At 43.0% G+C, this 19,800-nt stretch overlaps 1 protein-coding gene across 1 annotated transcript in view; it reads right to left on the minus strand.

The window, feature by feature from the left end:
- Positions 1–187: 187 nt before the first annotated feature.
- Positions 188–19,800, minus strand: part of FASN (fatty acid synthase) — a 101,376-nt gene continuing 81,763 nt past the window's right edge. The window contains exons 25-44 of the mRNA XM_055697817.1: positions 17,906–18,070; positions 17,592–17,710; positions 17,336–17,490; positions 16,796–16,999; positions 15,671–15,821; positions 14,993–15,171; positions 13,534–13,653; positions 13,261–13,383; positions 10,994–11,217; positions 10,491–10,692; positions 9,864–10,015; positions 9,286–9,377; positions 8,982–9,133; positions 8,458–8,700; positions 6,795–6,983; positions 6,039–6,266; positions 5,349–5,569; positions 4,674–4,772; positions 4,304–4,555; positions 188–3,229 (exon numbers count right to left, since the gene is read on the minus strand). Coding sequence (XP_055553792.1) covers positions 3,092–3,229; positions 4,304–4,555; positions 4,674–4,772; positions 5,349–5,569; positions 6,039–6,266; positions 6,795–6,983; positions 8,458–8,700; positions 8,982–9,133; positions 9,286–9,377; positions 9,864–10,015; positions 10,491–10,692; positions 10,994–11,217; positions 13,261–13,383; positions 13,534–13,653; positions 14,993–15,171; positions 15,671–15,821; positions 16,796–16,999; positions 17,336–17,490; positions 17,592–17,710; positions 17,906–18,070 — 3,408 coding nt within the window. The 3' untranslated portion in view covers positions 188–3,091. The remainder of the gene's footprint in view (positions 3,230–4,303; positions 4,556–4,673; positions 4,773–5,348; positions 5,570–6,038; positions 6,267–6,794; positions 6,984–8,457; positions 8,701–8,981; positions 9,134–9,285; positions 9,378–9,863; positions 10,016–10,490; positions 10,693–10,993; positions 11,218–13,260; positions 13,384–13,533; positions 13,654–14,992; positions 15,172–15,670; positions 15,822–16,795; positions 17,000–17,335; positions 17,491–17,591; positions 17,711–17,905; positions 18,071–19,800) is intronic.

The following is a 19,800-nucleotide window of genomic DNA, read 5'->3' on the forward strand; positions in this document are numbered from 1 at the left end:
AGCAGAAGGATGGAAAGCAGTGATTGACAAGCGACTCCCACTTCAGTTTCACACGGAAGGGCAGATGTGAAGGACTTTGCTTCTGCCCTTGCCTTCTCACACAGGCAGCTGCAGTATTTGATTTTGCATTATGGTATTATTGTTCTACCTATGTCTATCTGATGGACTACTGAGAAACAACAACCAGTACCAGCACTAACAAGGTTTTTATTTTTGGCACACTGTATTCAGCAGCCAGTTACATAATGGGTTACAGGGCAGCAGCTCATAATTAAGACAGTTAATGGGGAAAAAAAAAACACCAAAACTATCTTCTGCTTTTCAAATAACAACCACAAGAACATTGAGAGCATATAGGCTGTAAGTAATTCTTGAGGAACTTTTATTACTAAACCAGTATCTTCAAGTTTTGCTTAGATGAGACCATGCACATTTATGTTTACACAGAGAACTCGTCCAACTTCTGCTTTGACCGCTGGAACAGCATCAGTCCTTGCTCCCTCAATATAGCCCATTCAGACTTGTTAAACAGTTTAAGCAAACAGGTACAATAGTTCTGTGCTAAAGTTTAATCAACCCTTTCTTTTTCCTTCTCGTTTTTTAATACAACCAAGGCAAGTAGGATTCTTTCAACTTTTTTTTTCATGCTCACTACAACTGCCAGTAGTTAAATTTAAACCAAACCAACCAACCAGACCACACTTGTTTTATGTAGTATTCTATGCTAGGATGTGCATGGATAGCATACAGTAGATCTAATGCAGTCCCACAGTATGCACATATGCCCAGCTCAGCTCACATAGCCACTCTCCAGTATGGGAGTCTTTGCCGCTGTGAGGCAGCTCACCCTCACACATTACCCACTTCCCTTCTTCTGTTACCACCTAACACCTAGTCATCACACCTAACAATGTAATAGCATTTATACCCATTGCCTATCTAACACTCTCAACAACCTTGAGGTAGATGCTATTAGTCCCATTTTACAGACGGGGAAACTGAGGCAGTAACATTAATGGCTTGTCCAAAACTGCAACAATGGAGCCAGAATTAGAATTTGAGTTTCCACTTCAATCTTGTGGGTGTGTGGTTTGGTTGTATCTAAGGTACCAAAACCATGGCAACCAAGAAGCCATGCTCCAGAATAGTAAGTCTTCTTTATTATTATTTTTACAGACTCCAAATCAGATATGCCAGCAGCAGTTTTTGCTTTATACCAAGAAATGAGAGATTCCAGATGAAACACAGGATTAAGTAGTGGTGGTAGAGAATAAGACAAAAAGCCAACCAGTGACCAATTGTGTTTAATACTAGGAAAGCCAATGAGAAAAAAAAAAAAAAGAGACACTCTTCAGACCAAAAAGTATTAAAAAAACCCCAAAACAACAAGACTTATTTTGGAAATGCTTTAAGCTGACATTATGTTGGTTTTATTTCAGATTTCACAAAAGAAATACTTTATAAGGCTAAAACCAGTTAACCCAGCCACTATCAACAGAGGGTAGTATAAGCAAAAGACACTAGGTCAGAACCTGCAGTGAAGAACCACCCATTCCTGTCACTGGAATGCTCCTGTAATACCAGGATACTTCACTGGGGGATAAAGATGGAGAGAACTGGGGTTTTACAGCAGTTCTGAGAGGCACAATAGCTCCTCCTAGTCGGTGCTTTGAGCTACCCAGGTCTCCTCTGTATCATAAGTGTAGCAAGGATTTACTGATTTTGGAAAGGACAGATCCAGCATAGCAAAGGCAAGAAATTTTTTAATTGAATTTTATGCAAGTTTCCCTTAAAAAGGTACTGTATCTTAAAATCATACCATCAAACTGATTACTTGGCTAACTTACGTGGGCTCTCCAGTCTCATTACTGAGAGAAATGGAGGAAGGAAGAATGGAGAAAGAAAACAAATACACAAGGCTTAAGCAAGCCTGTGCTAATCAAAATATACAGGGGCTTTGGGCAGATGCTTATAGGTTTGCCTGAGCTTTGGTTATGGGAGAGCAAGGGTAGGAGGATTTGTTCAGTTATCCTTCAGGAATTCTATTCCTGCCCCCATTCCAAATGTCTGGTTGGGTGGTGAGACTGGAGGTGGGAGAGAATAAGTAAAGCAGTAGTCTTAATACTTTACTGAGGTTCTGATACAGCAGAGCACAGAACCTTGCACAAATATAAACAAAGTACTCGCCCAGGGACAGCTTTGCTTGTTTCTATCACACCCAAGTTAAGCCTGTCCAATACAGTCGTATCTGCCAAACCATCCACACTTCCCCTCCACCCCCTTTCTCCTCAAAAGAGTGGGTGATGGCAACAACCCTCCCTTCTGCCTTTTCCTTTCTGAACAGGGCAGGGAACTGGGAGCAACAGAAAGAAAAAAACCCAACCCAAACCAAAAGAAACCAGACTGTTCCAAAGATGCACTTTGGTTTAACAAATGTGCAACTTCCCCTTGTAGAATAAACCTTCCCCTCAAAAAGGGATGATTCTTTTCTCCTATAACCCACGATAAATTAAAACCAAGTAAGAAGTCTCTGGTTTGACACAATAAATACTTAGAATATATCAAATTAAAAAATATAGTTACAAAAGCCTCAATGGAATTCTCTTTCTGACCTAACTACAGACAGATTCTTCACAGACAAAAGCTATCTCCGAAATCAGCTGCAGTTCCTCTCTCCGCTCACTGGGCTTGGTCAACAAGTGCTATCACATACCCTTTGGAATACTGTTAAGACAAAACAATATTGAGCACGAGAAATCTACTCCTAAGTATTTCATACTGCCAAGGGTGTAGGAAGCAACTATCAGTGGGCTCACAGCAGTGCAGTGAGAGTCACAGCACTAGCATAACATGGACAGGGATACGAGGGGAAAACAAGGCATGGGAAGGGAAGGAGGAGAAAGAATCCATACAAGGTGGAAAAGGAAGAGGTGAGCAAGGAAGAGAGAGAAAAGACCAATGAAGTTCAGCTAGACTTCCCAGTTCTGGCAGCAGAGCAGATGAGATGTTGAACAACAGGAAGAGTTCCTTGGGGTCTGTCATAACAAGGAATGTTGTTGGCATTTTCTTCACCATTGACAGTAATCAGAAGTTAACCCTCTCTGACACTGACACGTGGCTCTGCCAGTGAGCTGTGGATGATCCCAATAATTGATTCAACGCCATCTCCCTCCAATAAGGTGCGGTGATCGCCTTCAACAATATGGACAGATACTTTCCCATCACATACCTGCATAAATACAAGTAAGAAATAAAAATTACATTCACAATTTACAACCAGCTGGTCATCTAGCTGTTTTGGATTTGTCAGTCTTAAGTTACTTATAGTTTACACCACTGTCTCTATCAAGTTCAGCTGATAACAGCACCAGTTTTACTCTGATACATTTTCACAGACCAGCTGCAGGGTATTATTTGGAACCAGTGTACTACTAAAGCATGATAGGTTTGACAGCCTGGCAGGAAGCCAATCAACCTGATACTAACAGAATTTACCTACAATATCAAAGAATGAACAATACAGTAGCTACTTCCAAGCCCTTCAGAAAACCAAATAATGCTCCCCTCCACCTAATCTTTTTTCCCACCACCATGAATCTTCCTTTAAGGTCATTATGTAAATTTAATAACATACAAGTTAGCCTGGTATCAATAATGAATGTAAGTTAAAAGTCCTAAGGGACAGGAGATGCCAGAAGCAGGAAGGTAATTCTGAAAATCACTTCCCTTTCCCTAGTATCTGTATCATAATGCAAGACACTTAACCCTTTTACGTTAACAGGGGCTAACATTTTTTAGGCCAACAAGAAACCCACATACTAACTTCTAAGTGATCCACAAAAGGTAACTAAGAAAAAGCCGCCTCTATTGTCAGAGGGCTGACTCTTGCTCTTCAGAAGTCTGCCCTCATGCAGTGGACAAACTTTAGGGAGACCCCTAAAGACAGTGAAAGAAGGAGGCTAAAAGTTACTTCTGTCAAGTTACTACCTTTTGACATCTTTATTATCTAAAGTCTATCTAGAGAGCTGCAAGAATCAGCTACAGAAAATGCTTACTTATTCCAATATAGAGACTAGACCTTCTCCTGACCCTTACTGCCCTGAGAAAATGCCTGGAACCAATCAACTCATTTGCTTTCCGGGACTTTTAGTTCTTGTTAGAGCACAATAGCTATAGAATGGTAACTTCTTTTAGGTAGGTTTTGTCCCTTCTCCCTCAGTAAGGATGATTTTTTCCATGCTTTCCTTTTGCTCCCCCAGATATCAGGGGAACCTGAACAGTCACCAGTGGATCTCAGACTGACCTCAGAGAGTCTGTAGTCTCCACCCAGACCTTCTTCATATTCACTCTGAGACTTTGCCCGCATCAGCGTCACGTTCCCATGATACTTGGACTCTGGTATGTACTTGTCAGCAGCCTTCAGTTTATGGTAAAAGGAAGCAGCAGCAAATCTGAGTGCTTCACGATTGATGTTTGTATATATTTGAGTTATCAGGTCTGCAGCAGCATTCACACGAGCCTCCAGATCTTTCAAGGGCAGAAGAACCTCCAGCAGCTGGAAATATTAAAATTTTTTTCCCCCATTAGTCTCAGTATCTGAGAGTCAGTCTCCGTCAAACAAAAAATGCACACACCTCTTGTGCAACAAAGAGATTTTAAAAAGGAAACATTACCTTATTGTATTCAATGCCTGTAAATTGCTGAACAAAGACACACAATGCTTCAGTCTCCAATGCAGCCTCATTTCCTTGGCTCAGCTTGGCTCTGTAGCTCTGGAAAAGAAAAGAATAAAATGTGAATGAGAGGGATATGCCTGATCTTGAATATTAGATATAAAAATTACGTAACAAAGGCCTCTGAACTGGGAAAAGGGAGGGGTGGGGAAGAAAAAAAGACAGACTGAAGCTTGGGGTGGGGGAGGAAGATCCCTTGAGGGCAGATGTAAAAGCAAATCCACAGATGGCAATTGCCAAGAGCCTAGCATCCTCTAGAAAGTACAACAAAAGTGGAAAGGAAGGCTTAAGCAAGGTTTCCTAGCACCCCTACATGAGGATCTTGTCTTGCAGGCTCCAGGATCTTCCAGAAGACACATTAGTATGATCTGTCATAGAAAGAGCAACATTTGTGTCCTAGCCCTTGCCAGTTAATGAAGACCACCGCCACCCATATGCTTCCACCCTTCAGCCATCACTAAGTAACCACTGTCTGCAACCGTCTCCCAAATCCTCTGTCAAGAAACATTTGTCAGCTTTTCTGACAATTCATGTCTAAAATAATAAGCTCCCAGAACATGAGCCCTGATGACACAGGACGGGCCCCAGACAGATGATTTTCTTTGTATCTCTTACCTGAGTGTATGCTGCCACAAAGGAATGAGACCCATCAAAGAGGAACAGACTGTTGAGTACATGGGAAGCATTTTGTTGTACTTGCAGTTGGGAGCACATCTCAAAGGCTACACAGGCACCAAAAGAGTATCCAGCAATGCGGTAAGGTCCTTCAGGCTGTATCTGTTTCATACAGTCGATGTAGTAGGCTGCTAGGCTCTGTATGCTGTCCAAGGGAGCAGCTACAACATGGAAGCAAGTTAGAAAGACCCCGGTGAAAAGGCACTAGCAGAGACAACTACATTTTCATGAACTCAGAAACAACCCTGCTGGAAACATTCGGTTTATTTTGAAGGTAAGTGTCTCAATTATAGTTAGCAACTACATTTTGGACAAGGAATGTTCCTGCTTTGCAAAGACAGGTAGAACAGCATGCCTTTTTTCTCCTGCATGCTTATCAGATGGCAGGGACTCCATGCCCTCTGACTGACAGCAACATCCAGTTGTTCAGTTTCCACATACACAAGCTCTTCAGCCTAACCCAGTACTTCTCATTACCTGCGGATCTTTGACATGACCCTGGCGCAGACTGTAGGTACTGATGCTGATCCACAGAGTTTAAGAATCTAGAAACAAAGCTCTCTCTGTCCAAGGCAACTACAACTCAGAACGTTACGTTTATGAATTCAAGATGCTAAAGAACTGGGATACCTTTTGTGCACTGGAGCCCATAGCAGGGCATATGAAGTCTAGAGGCAAGAGTGTAGAAAACTGCAATGGATCCTTCAATGGGGTGAACAAGGAAAAGAGGGCGCTCGTTGCTCTGCACATTATTGAGACGGGTGACCGTTGGCCCTTCTGGGTTCACCAACAAGTTGTTCAAATCTAGTTTTGGAGGTTCACCCAGGCCTGTCTTCATCAGTTGGGATGGCTTCATCTCTTTGAAGGAAAGCACACCAGACAGACACAATTAGATTCAGGATCAGTCACGGCCATGCAGCCCAAGTCCTAAAGGAGAACCTCAGGGCTGCTCTGGATAAGCCCACTGGCTCACTAAATCATCAGGGCACAGACAGAGAGATCTCCCTATTGTCAGCTGCTCTGCAGCAACCGCATGTGCTTTTAGCTTACAACAAGCATGACATTACATGGTTTATTCCTCTGACAGGGAAAAGGTCTTGAATAAAACCCTGCACACAGCTGCACAGGAGTACTCGTGCAGGCAGGTATTAGCCAGGCAAGAAAGCCACTTTCACACTTTTTCTTACATCCCGCCCCCAGAACTGATGGGCCTGTCCTAGTCACCAATGCACTGCAGTGACTTGTCTGTCACTGAAAAGCTTTTCAGCTGTAACCTTATTTCATGATCTGATAGAGGCTTATGTCACTAGAGATGAAAGCAACAGATTGGGAGCTTAATTATTTGGACTCAGGTGACTGGAAGCAACCCTAATGCAGACACTATACCCTCTGCTGTCCCAGACTTGGAAGAAAGTTCATGCAGTTTGTTGATTGTAAGGAGTCTGATTTCTCTCATGGTCATAACGATGTCATAGTCTCTCTCCAGTGTCTGGCGCACCTCCACTCCCATCAAGGAATCCAAGCCCAAGTCTGCCAAGGAACTCTCCGCATTCAGACTACTCACGTCACGGACACCTGAGAAAAAAAACCAAGCACACTAACAAAAGGCCAATTTCTTTTCAGCTCCAGACACTCCAGCAGTCTTCTCAATTTTCTTCTTTCTCCTAAAACCCAAATAAACTGCAGCTACGGGGAATTACCTTTTAAGATCATCTAATGATTTCAGAATTCACCTCTTCAACACATCTGGTCATATTGAATCAAATCTTAAGAGTACAAGTTAAACGTGCACACCTTTATGACAGGGGGATACACCTAAGTCCCAGAACATCATCACTTCAGCTCTAGACCAAGTCCAAAATAATCAGCTAAAGGAATTTCACATACTGGAGGCTCTAACTGAAACTGCGGTCTTAGACCGCATGTAACTAATGTAACTAATCCTCAGCTACGAGATGAAACAGTCTATCACGTTAGAGGAAGAGGCAATTCCTCAAGTCTTCATTGCCTCTTACCCTTCAATCTTCACACTGTTCAAGTCACTCACCCTTTCCATACCTGTAAAAGCCCTCTCATAATAACACCTGCATCTACAGCTCTTCCTTCCCTCCTCCACCTTGTGCTGCCCCGGTGTTGCCACCCTTCCCACCATCAGGCTTCTTACCAGCTTATCCCTTTGTCATCTTCACACAAGCTCTCCTTCCAAACTAACCCTACAGCTGGTACAATTTTCTAGACACTTTCCTGTGACTTCTAAAAGCCACATCTGTTCTCTGAGGTCAGGTCTGCCACCAGTTACCACACACACAATTCCTTAAGTAATACTCAGGAGACTGTCTTTAATTTATCAGTAACTCTTTTTGTAGAAAACAAAGGATCAGTAGATACTTCTGTCTGCAAAGAGACAAATGAAGTGGGACATAGTAGAGTTGACACTTTCAACACAAGAACAGGGGACACAATGGTAAAAGGAAACAGATTCAAAACAAGACAGGACACAGCACCTCTTGTAACACACAGTTAAGCTATGGTTAAATTTCACATGGGATGACAAACAGAGCTGGTAAGAAAATCCACTGCTAGTTAGTCACTAAGCACACAAAAGCTACTTTTTGTGGCATGGGGACATCCTAAGGTGAACGTTTTGAAGTTGGAATAGTACTTGGAAAGTCAGCCACATATTTGCCCTGTTACGCGCTGTTCCAGATTTTTGCTCTTGGGGGCCGTTCCTGTTGATTCTCCAGCTGGAGAAAGGCACCAGCTCACTCTAACCAAAACCCAAGACACTGAAGTCTATGTGTGTGCACTTGTATGTAAACACACCAAGGCAGAAAAGCCCATACTGAAGAAACAAATCAATTATTGGAGATAGGGAGCAGTGTAAAGGGGGAAAAAAACAAACAAAAACCCAAACTACCCCCACTACCACCACCCCCCCACAGGAAATCAGGAGGAGATGCTGAACAGAGTGCCTATGGCAGCACCACTGCTTTCCAAAGGCACTGGGACAGTAGACACTGCCTAGCAGTGCTTGTCAGAGAGCACTTACCCAGGATGTGAGCAACAGCTTCTACAAGATCCCGTTGATTGCCTCCTTCAGTTTTCACAGAGACCTTCTCTGCTAGGACAAAACTGGACATGACAGGATGAGGTTGATTCAGGAAGGTATCAAGCACCTCCAGGCATGAGCTGATTTGCTGGGGAATGGTTCCCCCCACGACAATCTCTTTGTTGCCCATTGTCTTCAGAAGGATGCCCACATCACCAATGGCTCCCCACTGGATTGCCAGGCCTGGAGCAGAAATCAGAAGAAAGAACATACAAGGCAACTAACTAAAGCACATGGCAGCAACAGAAGAGTTAAACAGCGAAGTGAAGGCCTGTATTTCCTTTGTACTGCTAAATGGTCAGCGTTCACTCACACATTAATGACTCAGGGTAACAGCTAGGAGAGGAAACAGCCTTCAACATTCATTATCATTCCAGACAAGTACACAAATTTCTGGTTAGCCGATTCTTCTCTGCACGTTTGGCAAGACTGGTTATTCTGCACAGTGTGTGAAGTCATCTTACCTGGGAGTCCATCATGATGTCGCTGCTCACAGATACGCTCCATGGTAGAATTGGCAAAGCCGTAATTACTTTGCCCAGCATTTCCTCTTCCACAGCTTACAGAGGAGAACACAACAAAATAGTCCAGGTCTGGACACTTCTTACGAGTCACCCTTGGAGCAGAGCGGGAGAGAGAAACCCCATCAGAAAAAACCTGCGAATTATGTGTTACTGTGAAAGGCTACTGCAAGACTAAAACGACCAAGTTTGATCAGCTCTGGGACCGTAAGAGCAGTTTGTATCTGTCCGTTCTACAGACACCTACCAGTCCAAGTGAAGGGTGCCTGAATACTTGGGCTTGTTGACCTCCCAGAATAACTCCGGGGTTTGATTTTCAATCATGCCATCTCTAAGAACCTATTGGGGAGCAGGTAGAGAAAAAGAGAAGGAAAAAAAGAAAAAAAAAGGTGCAGTTTCAGTATCTCCAGTTTCTCCATTTAAAGTTGCTACATGGTTTGAGATATGAGAGGATATCGCTACACAATGCATTTCTGAATATCCTGAAATATGACAAGAACAACATGGCTTTTGGCAAGTCTGCTCTTTTCAGCACTGCCACTGCAGCCTTCAACTGGGAAGTTCTGTATGGGATTTTTCTCTTCACCAGGGCCCTTGGGCAACTTTTATCTTCTCCCAGAACTGAGCTTGCTAGCCACATACTGTTGCTTCCCAGGTCAAGGGGCCAGATCTGTAAGCCTTTAGTCACCAGGTAAGGCCAAAGAAAAGTGTCCTTTGAAACACAGAGAGGCAATCTAAAACTGTATGAAGCCTGACTGCTTTCAGTAAAAAAGCCACTTGAATGGCTGCCACCTCTTATAAGTCCTAAGCATTTTTGTCACTTACCACAGCCAAATTAAAGACGCCTCCAACTGGGCCAAGCTGCAAAGCTTCTTCTATCAATAGCTGTGTTCCTTCTAGTGTTCCAATATCACTGGTAGATACCAACACTTGGATTCCCAGTCTCTTCCACTCTCCAACACGTTTAGCTTGGTAGCCTACAAAAACCAACCAAAAACAGAAAAAAAAAGAAGAAAAAAAAAAAGGGGTGAACAGTGCCTGGGATGAAGCATTCAAACCATAAAGGTTTGGGTAACCTGCTCCTTATGCTGTTCTGACTAGATAGGGACCAAATAGCCAAATAGTTCCTCACTCAGCTATAAGAGAAAAATTGGACAAAACTTGAATAGTAGATAGAAATCACCAGAGTTTCATAAATACCATAAACAGATCAAGATGGAGTCAAGAGAATGGAGAGGGAGAAAAAAAAAGTACAGTAGTGAAGGTCAAATTAAAAGATACTTCCTCCTTTAGAATAAAGGTGACAACACTTGTCTGAAGTGAGAGTACATGAGAGGAAAGAAGGGATCATGACATTATTATTTGCTGACAGGACACTTTAAAATGAAAACTACAAATTGAGGCATGTTGAAAGACAGTCACGTTCCCTGTTCCTTTATGACTTTTGCTTACCAGTTCGTATGCCAGAACGAGATGTCAGTACAAGCTTCTGTGCTCCTCTCTCAACTAGCCACTGAGCCAACTCAAGCCCAAATCCTCCTAGGCCCCCTGTGATGATGTAAGACTTGGTAGGTGGACAGGAGGTTCGGGAGACAGCAGAGATTTTAACTGGTTCAGACTTTCTTAAGTGATGTTCCTTTTCTTCTTCCTGGACCTTCCCACCACAAAGAAAAAAAAAAAAGAAAAAGAAAAGAAAAAAAAAAAAGAAAAAAGCAGTTAAGATCAGATACACAATGCATTTCTTATCTTTCCATGCTATGCTTCTCCAGCCAATGGGAATGACCCTTGTAGAATCAGAGTGACGGACTTGACAGTTACATTTATTACAATGTCAACGGTAAAAACGGTAACTCTGTACTGCCCTAGTTATGCAACTTCAACTTGAACTGGATCTAATTATCCAACCTACAGAAGATGACAGGTGCATCAGAGAATCAAAGTCATTATCTCATTACCTTGATCATAACTTTGCCAATGTGCTTTCCTTGTGCCATGAACCTGAAGGCAGCTTCTACCTCCTCTTTGCTGAACACTGTACTCCTCAGGGGCTTCACTACACCATCTTCTATGCCTTTGGTCAACAACGCTGATACTGCTTCCCACTCTCTGTTTCCTTCCTCAAAGATTGCATCTAGCAGGATCCCATGAAACGCCACGTTCTTGAGGAAGAGAGCCATTCCTAGAAAAAGCAACTTGGTTATGATCGGATGCTGCTGACATTTCAGAGGAGAGTTATCTTCTGCTTCAGAAACATTTCTGTGTAGGTCAGTAGCATAGACTGAGGAGTAAAACAGTCTTTAGTTGCTAGAATTCTACATTTTGCAAACTCATTCTTGCATGTACTCTCTAAATGCTGTATTAGGTTGTTCTCTTATAATCAATCAGACCAGTTTAACAAACTCCACAAATGAGAACTGTGTGTTAAGAGGACAACCTATAACATGGTCAGTCTGACACTAAAAAGGACATTTTGTGTCTAGTGATAGCTGGGTTAAGAGTCACACAGGAGCTAGAATCTCGTGCATCTCCTGTCCAACTCCACAGGCAACTCTTCCTTGTAGGAAGTTTTTCATGATGCTAGGATCTTTTGGAATTTAATCAGAATGAGAAAGGAGACTGCCAACACTTGCTATACGCAATCATTGTACAGCAGGAGGACATTTTTGTCATTTTTCACTAACACATCATGTCATAACATTCAAAACCACGGGTTTTTCCACCCAAGAGAAATCAGGTTAATCTTTCCCATGCCATCAAAAAATGGGAGGTGCTGTTGACTCTCAAGGGACAAGGGCCTTGCAGAGGGGTCCTGACAGACTGGTACACTGGGCAATCATCAATGACATGAAATTTAGCAAGAATAAATGCTAGATTCTGCACATGTGACTGAGTAATGCCAGACACAGGTATAAACTGCGAGAGGAGTGGCTGGAGAGTAGCCCTGCAGAAAGAGATCTGGGGGTGCTGGTGGGCAGCAGCTCAAGAGAAGCCAGCAGTGAGACGTGGCACCAAAAGGACAAACCATAGCTGGGGGTGCATCAAACCCAGCATCACCAACTGGTCAGGAGAGGGGACTGTCGTGCTATGCTCAGCGCTGGTTTGGCCTCACCTGAAGTACCGGGTACTGTTCTGGGCCATTCAATTTAAAAACAGTGTGAAGGTCCTTGAACACATCTAGGATGGCAAAGCTGGTGAAGGGGCTGGGAAGCATGTCCTACGAGCAGCTACTAAAGACTTTGGGTTTTTCTGGTTTGGAGAAGAGGAGGCTGAGCGGCCACCTCATTGCTCTCTGCAGCTTACTGAGGAGGGGATTTCGAGGGAGAGGTGCTGATCTCTTCTTCCTAGCATCCAGCCATAGGACGCAAGGAAATGGCTCAAAGCTGCGTCAGGGGAGGTTCAGACTCGGTATTAGGAAACATTTCTTTACCAAAAGGGTGATCAAACACTGAAACAGACCTCCTTAGAGAGGTCGTTGATGCACCATGCCTATCCATGTTTACCTGGCATTTGGAAAATGCCTTTAATATGCTTCAGGTTTTGGTCAGCCCTAAAGTGGTCAGGCAGCTGGACTAGACTATTATTGCAGGTCCCTTCCAACTGGAACCATCACATCCTATTCAAAATGGCACAGATATTTAGTGAAACAACAGATTAAGGTTCTCTCAAGATCAGGTTCTCCGTAGTTATCTGAAAAATTCCAGTTATTTTCACTCTACTAATGATCAAGTTTACCCAGAACAGAGGGGAAAACCGCAGCTTGTACAGCTATGAACTTCATTTGCTGAGTTTTACAGTGCATTCATCTATTACGAATGCATGTGTTATATCCCAAAAAGTTTTTAAGTCAAGTCCAACACATCTATGGAATCTGCAAGCTAACAGACTCAGTGGCAAACAGTACCATGTGAAATGAATGCTGCTTCTTACTACCTTACTATCTGAACACTTTGTGGGCAAGATATCGTACACTGATTCTAAAGAAAGACAGCTTACATATTTTGTGTGTTTTATGCAGGCTTCCAGAAAAATACTGAGTGCCATGCTTCTCCAAGAAAGCATTTGTTGAAAAGACTACATAGTTGTTAGTGATAAAAGTGGAACAAGTATTCCAGCTAAAAGCTGGAATTTGAAGACTAGCCTGTGTTAAGACAGCATACAGGTTGTGCTGTCATGCTTGCTTAAACCTAATGAGATGTATTTCCCAATGCCTGCCCCATCTTACCAAGCTGACTGTTGTTAGACAGATCAAATTTGCCTATTTCCAAAAAGCGCCCATGTCGAGCAAGACAGCGCAAACTGGCTTGCAGCTTCTCTTCTGCCAAGGAATTTAACACGAGGTTGACACCTGCAACGAAAGGAGAAGCAACTATTTCATAAACTCAATCTGCTGAGAGCCTAACCCTATTTTCCAGCGACTCTTTTTGTCTTTAGGAAGTGCAACTGCATAATGTGGCATAACTTGACAAAAGAAGGAAAAAATAGTCCTTGAACTTACCTTTTCCATGTGTAACTCTCAGTATGTGTTGCTCAAAGGTAGTATTTCGGGAGCTGGCAAAGCTATCAGCATCCAGCTGTGGGAACCTTGCTTGGAGATATTCACGTTTCTCAGTAGAACCTGTTAAGTAGAAGACAGGTTGAATGATGCCAGTACTTTTCCCTGCGCCCCCCCAGCCCTTCAAATGATGAAACAGCTCATTTTCCTCTGCACATCTTTTCCCAAGGACTGTGAGGTTGAGCAGCCATCAAGCACTTGTTTCAAAAGGCATCATGCCTTAGGACAAAGGCTGCCTAGTTGTTACTGATCATTTATAAGCTAGAAAAAGAACCATGAACAGAACAAGCCTTAAAATGGATAAGCATTCTTTGGTCACATTACTGAATTTAAAATGAAGAAGCCTTGATCTTCTTCCATACTTCTGATTACATAGTGTACAAGGGTAGATAAATTTGTCTGTGCTGTGGAAGTTTCAAGCACATAGCCAGTAACTGTATTTACCATCCTCAGTCTAGAAGCTAGATCAAAGTTACAAGAGATCATACTGGAAAAAACCAAAATGTTTCTACACAAACACATATTTTTATATATAAATATGCACACGTTTCCTCTGTTTATTAAAGCAGATTGCATATATTAAGACTCAGTACCGGGTCCTTCATGTGGGTCACAGCAACCCCATGTAACGCTGCAGGCATGGTGAAGAGCAGCTAGGAAGCTGCCTGGCAGGAAAGGGCCTAGCTGACAGCTGCTGAATATGAGCCAGCAGGGTGCCCAGGTGGTCAAGGTGGCCAACAGCATCCTGGCTTCTATCCCAAACTGTGTGGCCAGTAGGACCAGGGCAGTGACCGTCCCCCTTTGCTCGGCACTGGTGAGACCACACCTCGAATCCCAGGTTCAGTTTTGGGCCCCTCACTACAAGAGGGACACTGAGGTGCTGGAGCAAGTCCAGAGACAGGCAGCAAGGCCAGGGAAGGGGCTGGAGCACAAGTCTGGTGGGGACTGCCTGGGGGAGCTGAGGGTGTTTAGCTTGGAGAGGAGGAGGCTCAGGGGGGACCTTACCACTTCTCTGCAACTGCCTGGAAAGAGGTGGTAGGCAGGTGGGGGTCGGTCTCTCCTCCCAGGTAACGAGCAACAGGACAAGAGTAAACTGCCTCAAGTTGTGCCAGGGGAGGTTTACATTGCATATCAGGAAAAATTTCTTCACTGAAAAGGTGGTCAAGCATTGAAACAGGCTGCCCAGGGAGGTGGTGGAGTGACCATCCCTGGATGTGTTGAAAAAAAACCAACAAATGCGTAGATGTGATGCTTAGGAACATGATTTAGTGGTGGGCTTGGCAGTCCTGGATTAACGCTTGGACCTGATGAACTCAAGGGTCTTTTCCAGCCTAAAATATGCATTTAAAGAATCATGGAATCATTTATTTTTTTCCTGTAATTTTGGGCACTCAGTACTCACCTACAGTAGCAAAGACATGGCAGCCCATGCTCAGGGCAATGGCGATGGCTGCTTGGCCCACACCTCCTGAGCCAGAGTGAATAAGGATACTCTCGCCCTTCTTCATGCCACCTCGAACCACCAAAGCATAATAAGCAGTTGCATAAACCACAGGCACTGAAGCTGCTTCTTCCAGAGTCCTAAGAAGCAAAGTGAAAGAGAGAAGGTATTTCTAGCCTTCAAAAAAGACTACTACATTCTCCTGATGAAATTTGCTTTTCTGCAATGGAAAGGTTAAACTGCCAAGATAGACCAAAAGTGTAAGTGGTTCCCAATCATACAGCAGACCACCACAGATGCCAAGCACACCCAAGAGTTTCATCCTTCCACAAAAATATGTCCATAACTAACCAGTGACATAAACAATACCAAAATCCCAGTGTACACTGAACCACATGGAGCTAAGAGCCCAAGAAAAAGACGAGAACCTTGTGCAAGCTGCTGTAGAAAAACTAGTGCTCAACTCCTGCAGCAAATCTAAACCAAATCCTACAGCTGCTTGTAAGACTATAGCTCTGTTATTGTTTCCCAGAAGGGAAGCTACCCATTGTGCAGTACTCTGGTCAGATCAGGGCTGGCAGGACTTGAGCAGGAAGGCAAATCTTCACACACACAAACCAGGAAAGAGAACTGACTTACCAGCTTTTAGGCACCTCCCATAGAAACCTCTTGTCACAGTCTACCACTGTAGCTAGACCCTTTGCTGGCAGCAATCCCATCACTCTTCTTCCAGCCAGGTCCCGTCCTGAGAACTCCATGCCCAGCATGCACTGCTGCAAAGCCCAGTTACCTGAAAGAATGTTAGCATTTTTCACTAAAATTCCTTGGTCAAGAATTTACTGCAAGTAGTCCTTGAAAGTTAGAACCCCAGAGACAGAAAATGTGCTGGGATTTGTCTACTACGTACACAGTTCGTAAGTCCCCACAGTTAATTTCTTGCTACAAGAATAGTGGAAAAGGACTTTGTCTCATTAATCTTACTCTTTATTCTTGATGATATTGCTTTAGTTTCTAATTTTCAACTGTGAAATTTCATGGAAACATCTTGTTTCAGAGGTGATTTTGTTCCTCTTCCTAGTTTATATATCATTCTTTTTCAAAGGGTGATCACAGGGAAACACACTCTGAAACCTTCGTTTTTGCAAATGCCCATTTTTGGCAGAGACTAATCTCAGTCATGAAGCAAAACCCAGCCCCGTAAGAATCTCCAAACGCACTACTTACATGCTCCACCCTCTCTCTCCTTTAAAACCATTTTAATATGCTTTAAAACCATTTAATAGACATTACGTTAATTCTTAACTCACTATGAGACAAGATATTATCACCTCCATTTTGTAGGCAGGAGACTACTTTACCTTGCATTTTTCTCCCCTAAAAGCCAAGCATGTCCAGTAGCACGGCAGCGTGAGACTTTTGACATTCTCACTTTGGCACATGCCTTGCCCACCTCTGGAACATCAATCAAGTTGTTTCACCTCACAGTTGATATCTATGCAATGGGGCTAGTAATGTCTCCTCACAGCAAGGTTTATTAATTTTGCCATATGGGAAATGGGACTGCAACTGGAAATAGAGCTTTTACAAGTTTTGGCAATACAGCCCTGCAGCAGGGCTATACTACTGTTCCAAAAGTATGCTTTCTTGCTAAATCAACCTGTATACACTTTATCCAGTGCATAACTAACATTCAGGAGATTATGTGAATAAATTCTAGATCAGCAATACATAAATAAAATCACACTAGAGGAAAATGTAACTCACCAGGGATAGCATCTGGAGAAAGCTTTCCTGTAGCCAGCATAATGTCACGGAAGTTAAGAGATGCATAATAGACTTTGCAGAGCTGAACATCAGGATTAGTTGTGTGGAAGTGTCGAAGTGGGGAGACAATCCAGCGAAGAGATGAGAGGTCTCCACGAGTCAACACATTTACATAGGCGTATTCTGTCAGCTCCTGAGGCTGTGCTGCAGAAGGAACAATAAAAGAACGTTACACACATTAACACAGGCACACACTTTCCAGAATGAGTAAATTCCTTGTGTATTTGCTGCCTCCTCCCCAACTTTCTCTCCAGAAAGACCTTTCTTACCCTATACTACTACCCATATTCTAATAGCTCATTCCTTCTGCTGGCACTAGAGCATGCTACTGTTCACTGTGAGCTGGAGCAGGAGAATTCCAAATTGTCTATTAAAAATAATAAAAAAAATAATCGTAGGAATGATAGCTACTCATTTTCTATTTGAAGTCCATTCAGACTCAAGACCCTGTAAGCGATCCTCAGACCTCAAAGGCGTTACCTTGCTGCACCATGAGATGCCTGAAGGAGCCCCACTTTCCATCACGATAGACATTCGTCACCAGGTCCCTCTGAACCATCTTCTGCATCTCCAGGGAAGAAAGACTGATGGGTGGAACAGCTGATGAAGGGTTCAAGTTGGAAATGAACACACACCTAGAAGAGTTGTCATTTTGTTTGTTTTACTATAGCTTCTTTTCAGGCCTATCACAGAAGTATCTCATCTCCAACTGTGACTCAAGGGCATGCTTACATACCTGATTCTGTGGCCTTCTGCTTCAAGGCGAAGGCAGTTCACCATTCCCAGAATTCCTGAGTTCCCACAACTGGTGGCAGTCAACCACACAGGCTGCTCCGATGTGTCAGCCAAGACCTCCTACAGGACAAACTGTTTTACTATAAACCACAGAAAGGAAATAGCCCTTGTATCCTTACGGCACGGCAGAGATGAAAAACTTGTATTTTAAGAAAACTAAACACACACACACTTCTTTCAACACTGCTAAATATATCTCATTTAGAAAGTGTAGTGATTTGGAAATGCAGGTATCCAGGACACAGGAATTCTCACCTTTAAGGATTCAACCCACTTAAAATTGGTGTCATCTACTGGCAGAAAAACGGGTGTTTTGACAGGGGCTTGCCGGCGACATAGGAAAATAACTGAGCCAAAGAATGATTTCTTCATGGCAACCAGATTCATTGAGGCTTTGCTGAATAAGCCTTCCCACTGTGCCTGTCAAATCAGGTAAAACAACAGTTAACAGAAAAGTCCAAAGTCAAATGAAAATACAAGTCACGTCTATACTTCATGTTGAGTCTCCTCAAATATGGCTTCACCAGGAACAACAGGCACTGTCCCACCTCTTTCTTGCTTTTGCTTGAAATCTTGGCATCTGTTCTGTATTGTTTCAGTAGAAGTATATTTGATTAGCAGTATTTTATCTATGTCTAGATTATTCCTTCCTCCCTAAAGGACCTTCAGAAAGCAGCAGAACAATTATCTTGAAGCCCTGGTTAGGGAACTAGTCTCACCACACTACCAGGTGTGCAAAAACCAGCAGTGATCATGCTGGCAATCCCACAGCGTACTTGAACGTGTCTAGAACTTAATTCCAGTGGTAAGGCACAACTCCACAAACACAACATACAGATGCCAACACAGAAAATAATGGAAGTGGAAACACAGAGTTTAGATGTTATCAGTTTATGTCACATGAGCCCTGTCTGCAAAAGTAAAGTGGGACAGAAGAAACATGAAAAACCAAGTCACCCAAATCCTTCAGCTGCAGGGGGCTGAGAAGCAGCAGCAAACACTAGCAGGGAAGAATCATTGTAACTTACATGTACAGGTGCAACAGCATTTCAGAAGAACAAGAGAACTAATGTGCATGTATGGCATACCCAGAAACAGGCTCTACAGTCTGCATGAAATAAAGATGGCTGCAGGCTCTCAGAAAAATCCATTTGTTTTTTATGCCAGGCACGAAACAATTCCATTGCAATTTACAGCATGATACCTTATATTGGGAACTAGGGACAGTATCCCTGCCTAGAAAACTTTAAAAACTATATGAAGTCCTGCCTACTCTTGCCCGTGTCATATTGTTTTCTTTAAAGCAGGTGCATTCAACTTGCATGTATCTTCTCCAAGGCATTTGCTAATACCAGGCTACTGACACTTATGAAAGATCTAGGTTTTAAGCCATCAGCTTCAGTAGCATTCAGATGCAAAGCCGAAGACTCATCCTTTCTTCTTAAATACCCTTTAAAAAAAAAAAAAAATCTCTGCAGAAGGTGAAGAGCTAGAATCCATATAATTGCAGAATTCAAAATCCAACCCCACCATACTCCGGAATTATAAACAAAGAAGTTTAGCCATTAGAAGTGCTGCTCTCTTCTTATTCCAAAAAAAGAGCCGAGAGGCTACAGCCCCTCAGATCAGGAGGAATGCCTATGTTCTGTAGCGGGGCAGCCTCCCATTACTGCTTAGTCTAACAGCTGCCAAGAGAAGGTGATGTCCTAGTTCACATCCTTACCCTAGCCACTCACTCTCCTCCTCTTGTGTCAGCATTGGCATTAGTTCATCTGTACAATATACTGGTTTGCAGATAAGGCAGATACCCTGCTCCCCTGCCCCTTCTGAGGGCTTGTTTTGTTGTATGTCATTATGGGATCAGATAAAGTGTGGAGGAAGGGAAGGAAGGAGGACGAAAGACTACAAGAGAAAAGCCTGCCTTTCAGGGAGCACTTCAATGTTAGAAGAACTTAACTAGTTTGTAAAGTCTCACTCCCAGCAGTGATATCAAAAGGAAGAGAGAGATTCTGATACTCAAGCATTTTAGGATCCTACAGCGATAAAGCTGTGCCCTACCCAACAATGCAGCACGTTTTAGCTATAAAGGAATTATCCTATTCAGTATTTTCATACAGATTACGTAGATATACAAACAACAATGAATAATT

The sequence above is a fragment of the Falco cherrug genome, chromosome 1, assembly GCF_023634085.1.
Source record: "Falco cherrug isolate bFalChe1 chromosome 1, bFalChe1.pri, whole genome shotgun sequence".
Classification (NCBI taxonomy): Eukaryota; Metazoa; Chordata; class Aves; order Falconiformes; family Falconidae; genus Falco; species Falco cherrug.